Genomic DNA, 6,329 nt, shown 5'->3' on the forward strand with positions numbered 1-6,329 from the left:
ACAGAATTACTGTGGAAGAGAGAGAACTGTTTTAGCATTTTGCTGCAGCAGGATGATTGGTTGAGAGAGGTTGTGCCCGAATCTGGTTGGTTAATTACCGTACTTGAAGAATAAACGCTGATTATGAGCTGATCACCAGAGCAGGTAGACAGAGGAAGTAGTTTAGGTTGAAGTGAAAGGATGAATGAATTTGTGAAAGAATATAAGCAGTCTTCCTGTCTGAACTTACGCTGAGCTCCATTTTAGTTCAATGCCATTGTAGTTACTTGAAATTGCAATGAAATATCTCTTAAAAACACTGACTATAGGCTATTGTTTGTACAAAGGGTTTTCACTTATTCACATAATAAAATAAACAATACATTTTGGAGCTTAGTATTTTATTCAAGCAATTACACACACACACACACACACACACAAAATCAAGCTTATATAATTTTACATAATAACAATACACTTCCTGCACCTCTAGGAATAAAGTCCTTCAGAGTGATGAAACTAAACAGCAAGAATTACAAACAGTTACACTTTGTTTATGGGAACTTTCATATTGGCCAATATGCACAACAGTTGTTGATAATTATAGCATTACACATTTTTCTTTCATTTCACATTTTATATTTCTTAAAAACATATTAAAAATAGCAAAGAAAATATACAAACAGACAAAGAAAATAACAATGAGAACTTCCTTTTGTTGTGTATTATTTTTTAAGTCCATGTTGGAAAATGGTGAAGGATGAAGTGAAAAAAACTAGTCCTACCCCTTTTTCCTTTTAGGCTTCACCAATGCCTGAGCTTTCAAAATAAAATCATAGAATACAGTTAACTAGCTAAGCAACAAAACACAACAACAAATAGAATATATAACTCACATCAGCTGGTAGACAGTACAGACCTTACATCTTATATTATTCCATCTTACTCATTGATTCTTCAGTTCTACATCTGTTTCGTATACGTTGGACAGAAACGTGGTTGTAACCCAACAGAGCAGGAAGCAGAGGATCCTTTTACATGTTTTAATTTCTTCACTACAGCTGTTCCATAGATTAATCCACTTTATTGTGATGAAGTTTCACATTGGTTTTCCCAGCTTGTTTTTTGTACATAAATAAACCTCTGAGGTTGTCTTCATTTTCCCTTTGCTCAACAACTCTTTGGATACTGTTCCGTAACTGTTTATTTTGAACTCTGGACATGATTTGAATAGTTTTGAAATTGACCAGGTCCTTAAGTTTCAATGTATTCAGTTTGAAGAAGATTGGTTTTGTTGGTTCTGTAAGAGGATATATTCGTAATTCTTATTGCTCATTTCTGAAGAAAGCAAATCGGTACTGTATTTGTTCTGTATGTCTTCCCCCAGACCTCCACACTTTAACTCATGTATGGGAGTATTAAGGAGCAGCACAAAGTGTATAGTGACTGTTGACATATATATGTTTTTGAACATATTTAGGTGACAAAATGTGAAATAAAGCCAACCAGGATTAGGATAGACAAATTGTCTGAAGACAAATAAAGACATTTGATCTAAATACAGGACAAAGAGAGAACAGGACAAGGGGGAGTGGGAGATGTAGAAGAGGTTGCTCACTAGGCTCAACAGGTGAAGTTGTGGCTCATGGTTTGCTTCAGCCACAGGGGAGCCTCTTGACTTACAAGTCTTCACGTAGCAAACTGCTCCATTATGGTCCATACACATTTCAGGCTTTCCCGTCCACTCACTCTCCGGTGGGCACGGCAGAATGTGGTGAGCAAGAGCAGCAAACGCTCAAAATCAGGTCGTGTTTGTAGTAGCAGATAACACCAATGATGACAAGCAGAACAACAGCAAATAGTATACCAAGTATAATGTATACGATGTTGTTGGCTGTGAAGAGATGAGTACAAAAAAAAAAAAGGGGGGGGGGGGATAAAACATTATTCAACAAAAACAGGTTTTTGGTTTGGAAGTAGGGAAATGATGAGGCTTTCTTAGATTTCTAACATCTATTCAATCAGAAACCTGGAACCCAGCAATAAGTCAATATAACGACTACTGACAGCTGGTGCATTTTTCCCAGGGTGGTGGATCTTTCTGGCAGATGGAAAGGGATGTACACCTTAGTTTGTTTGATTGATTCTTAAACATAATGGAAATTGTTATTAACATGCTAACAGAATTAGCATCTTGATAATTGTAACTATTGAATGTATTAGACTTCACAGTGTTCAGTAAAATAGATTGTGAAGTTAGCGAAGCGATAAAACGTTATTCAACAAAAACAGCCACAACACAGAGGTTCCACTGATGCCACGATATCAGATTTTAAACAACCTGTTTCGATACCACAACAACAGTCACAGAAGTCCTATGCACCCAAATTTGTGGAATTTCTCGTTTTTAATGACTAAAAATTGCAAAACTCTTGCACACTGTTGAAATGGCATTACTCTCTCTCTTTAGCTCTTGGTAGCTGTGTGTTAAAATGTGACTGAAGATCTGTATTTTTTTTTAAGCTTTGGTACTTTTCGATACTATCTATTATTTTAATCATAGGTAGTATCGAAAAGTAAAAATAGTGTTTCAAAACACATGGAATCAAAAAGTATCAAAGTATCACATTTTTAACAACCTTACAAAGTGAAGTGTTTACATGCGTTCCCTGAAATATTTAAAACATTTTTAAAAAGGATGCACTTTTAGAATAATGACTTTAGCTGTTGTTTGATAGATACTAATGGGTAATCATACTGTATATTCATTAATTTGTCATTAATGATCAGCAAATCAAAGGGGCATGCCAAGACACCTGTCACACATTTAGACTAAGGAAGAAAATAGAGTGCTAGGACTGTAACACAATGAGCCCATTTACAGATATGACTTGTTCTGTATGTTAGAGTTTAGCCCTGCTAGACCATTTATGCCAGTCGTCCATGATGCAGCATTAACCAATCTGAGCAGGATGTCAGAAGAAAATGGCTACTGTGTGAACGTGATCTATGCAATGATCCCTTCTGCTGTCACGTTCTCACCTGAAAGTAACATGGCTTTTCAGTATTTCTGATTCTGATTTATTTCATTTGACAACCACATCACTGAAGAGAGGACATGTAAAAATGTAAAACTCACCATGGACTTTCACATGAAACTCCTCAGTGAAGTTCCAATAGCCGTTGCTGACAGTACAGGTGTACTTGCCCTCATGTTCAGCAGCTGCAGATTCGAAAGTGAGGATGCTACTCCAGTGAAGGCTACCCGATGGAAGCGTCCAGTTGTATGAGGGACTCGGGTTTCCATCAGACGAGCAATCCAGTTTTAGCTGGTTTCCTTTATTGATGGTGATCAACCCTGGATGTTTTGGAACCTGTAGCTTAGGCACATCTGTGTTTTAACAAAATGTGGGTGAAACATAACACGTCATAGGATTAAAAGGGGAGCAATTTTAAAATGTATACATATTAATTTAAACACATATACAATGAGTTATAAAGGAGCAGTGTGGGAGGATACCTCAACATTTTCTCCTATTTCTCCTGATTTATTCACTACTCAGGCATTTGCTTGATATATTTTTTCACAATTAACTGAATACCTTTATTGACGGACACAGATCTATTTAATAGCAATTTTGCAAATCGATACAAAATATGTTATCATATTATTGTATTACAAACATTTGACTGTACAAAAGAAGAGGATGAAGCCTCAGTGTCTTAAACACAATGCCAATGTGGACGTGCCTCAAATCTGCATTCTTCTATTGACCAAAGAAGTCAGTGTATAATGTAACTCTATGAAAAAATGAGACTACTTCTGACTAGGTTTAATAAACCTATGGTCTCATTTGCTCGTTTCATGTCTTCTTCAACACTGAGAGATGATCATTTGGTATTTCCTGATTCAATGTTAGTAAAATTGATGATTCTCTACAACATGTTTAGCTTGTGATTGAGAACTTGCTACCATGTCCCCTCTTAACTAGAACACAAGTGTAGAAATGACTATCTTACCCCTTTGTTCAAATATGGTCACTTCCTGCTTAAAAACTAAGATGGCAACAGCCACAGTGCCAGATTTGAGAATTCAACATGGTTGCCCACAAATCAAAGTTAGACAACACTTGACAAGAATCTACAGTTTGTAAATGTGAATGCAGAGTTGGGTAATTCAAATATGCTGGGTCATGATTACAAACAACTGGTTTTGCATACCAAGTAGTCATGTGACCCATTGCCTCAATAATTATTCAAGAAATTGATGAAAATCTTTTTTTTTCATAACTGAAGAAGATTTTTGTTATCAGACTCACAGTATACAGTGGTAGTCATGTTTTGAGATATCACCACTGGAGGGGGCTGTGGTCCTTCAGGTCCCAGGACAAGCTCTGCTGCACACCAATACGCAGCACCATCTTCACCTTTATGGGGGGTGACGTCCAAAGTATAGGACTGAGTCATTGGTTTTTTCCCATAACTGTTTTTAACCTGTACTTGACCAACAACTGAATGTCCTCTGTAGAAGATTGCCTTGACTTTTTCAACAGGAGCAACATTATGTACTGTACACTGCAGAGTGTACGGATGAGCCTCTATCAATGGCCCGGTGTGGTTAACAAAGCTGAAGGACACCTTATCTGGGGGCTCTGTGGAGACAAACACAAAGAGAGCTTGGGTTGAATACATTAATAGGCATATTATTTTGTTTCTCAATGATACAATTGTCACACAAGCAACAGTATTCTGTTCATTTAGTTCATCAGCAGGTTTACTTACTGTATACGGTTAGGGGCAGGATGGTACAGCACTGGACATCAGGATCAGAAACATTCTCAGCAGCCTTATTGTAATAGCACTGGAGACGAGCTGTCCAGTCAGTGAAGCTATCAATATTCCAGGAAATTGTGGTTCTGTTTATTGTTACCTTTCCCACAGAATGCTCTATGTTAAATATTTCGTTGAGGCATTCTTGCTGACATGTGCAGATCACAGACGCTGGGTCACCATACTTGACCACAAGCCGGGATGGAGTGAACACAGGTTTATCTGTACAGTTGAAAACTGTAACACAAACAAGAAGAGTGAAGATTTGAGAACTGAATGTAAAACAACTGTCTCAATCCAAAACTGTAATTTTGCTCATATTTATTAAAGAAGCCATTCAGTGTCTATCAACCATAACTTATGTTGTTATAACAGTGTTTCTGTCTGGTCTTTTAATGTAGGACAGTTTTTTTACTTCCTGATAGCTCTTCCTATTTAGTCTACTCATGGTGTTTCCAGCCAATCTCATCCATCTGCAAACAAACACAATGCAGTCCTGCTAAACCTGCACAAGCCTCAAAATGCTTTAGTTTTACATTGCATTTTTAATTTAGGCCTATTTCTAAATATAGCCTATCATACTTGATATAAATGCCTATAGGTTCTGTTTTTTAGGTCAACATCAACAATGGCTAAGTAAGCCTGGGCACGAAAACACCAAGGAGCCCCATAGCTGACAGAATGCTAAGAAAATATTCAGATTATAAGATAAATATATATTTTAAGTCAATACAGGATCATTTGCACTAAACATTTTGTCTAAAATGTACATCATGTCACAACTAAGCTATTGTTAAACAAAGCAACAGGTTAACGGGGATGAGAAAACTAATTTGAGCCTATAATGATTGAAGAATAAAAGAAAATGTTTGATAAGACGTGAATAGATAATAATGACAGAAAGCAACAACTATCCATTTTTACCTCATTTGATAAAAAGAAACATGCGATAAGAATATAAATAGCCTACGTAATAATAGCCTACAAAACATAATAGCCTATGATACCGTGTTTGATAGAAAGTCTACCGGAAGCACAACAGAAGGCAAACGATCAGCCGAACAGATAAATTACATTTCTGAAAACTTACCACAGCCCGACGCGTGGAAGTCGAGTAGAAATGTCATCAAAGACAAAACAAAAATCACTTCACAGAAAAGCATTGTGTGTTTCCTGATGGTATTGGAAGTAAATTAACGGAAAGGTTAACCCTGGAGCGAGAACAAAAGTGAAAGTTAAGGCTCTGGACCAAACCCCCCAAGTCCACTTCCTGCTTTTCATTGTGTTGAGATGACCGAGGTTACTGTAGCTTTGACAATCACGTCACTGTTTTGTGGGAAGGACTGAGACATGTGAGAAAAAATGTTTTCTGTACATCACCGACGTCCTCAGGCTGATCTTAGGTCTGAGATCTTTTTTTTTTAGGACGTGAAATTGAAACTAGGGAGGATCTGTATGGAGGATGAGACCTGACAGAAGCATAAATGAATAAATAAATGTATAAATAAATACTGGAATAA

The 6,329-nt window shown here is 36.9% G+C and overlaps 1 protein-coding gene across 1 annotated transcript; it reads right to left on the minus strand.

Annotated features, from left to right (window-relative positions):
* Positions 1-363: 363 nt before the first annotated feature.
* Positions 364-6,100, minus strand: LOC109990986 (vascular cell adhesion protein 1). Its single transcript, XM_020643280.2, has 5 exons — positions 5,900-6,100; positions 4,762-5,046; positions 4,299-4,631; positions 3,119-3,370; positions 364-1,873 (listed from the first exon to the last, which is right to left on the minus strand). Exons 1-5 carry the CDS (start codon positions 5,970-5,972, stop codon positions 1,725-1,727), a joined length of 1,092 nt encoding a protein of 363 aa, XP_020498936.2. The 5' UTR covers positions 5,973-6,100; the 3' UTR covers positions 364-1,724.
* Positions 6,101-6,329: the final 229 nt, after the last annotated feature.

The sequence above is a fragment of the Labrus bergylta genome, chromosome 1 (assembly GCF_963930695.1).
Source record: "Labrus bergylta chromosome 1, fLabBer1.1, whole genome shotgun sequence".
In the NCBI taxonomy this organism is placed as follows: domain Eukaryota; kingdom Metazoa; phylum Chordata; class Actinopteri; order Labriformes; family Labridae; genus Labrus; species Labrus bergylta.

Coding starts and splice junctions, on each gene's coding strand:
- LOC109990986 (XM_020643280.2), bottom strand. CDS start 5,972: ATGCTTTTCTGTGAAGTGATTTTTGTTTTGTCTTTGATGACATTTCTA. Junction 5,047..5,899: donor CTTCCACGCGTCGGGCTGTG/GTAAGTTTTCAG, acceptor TTTGTGTTACAG/TTTTCAACTGTACAGATAAA. Junction 3,371..4,298: donor CATGACTACCACTGTATACT/GTGAGTCTGATA, acceptor GTTAAAACACAG/ATGTGCCTAAGCTACAGGTT.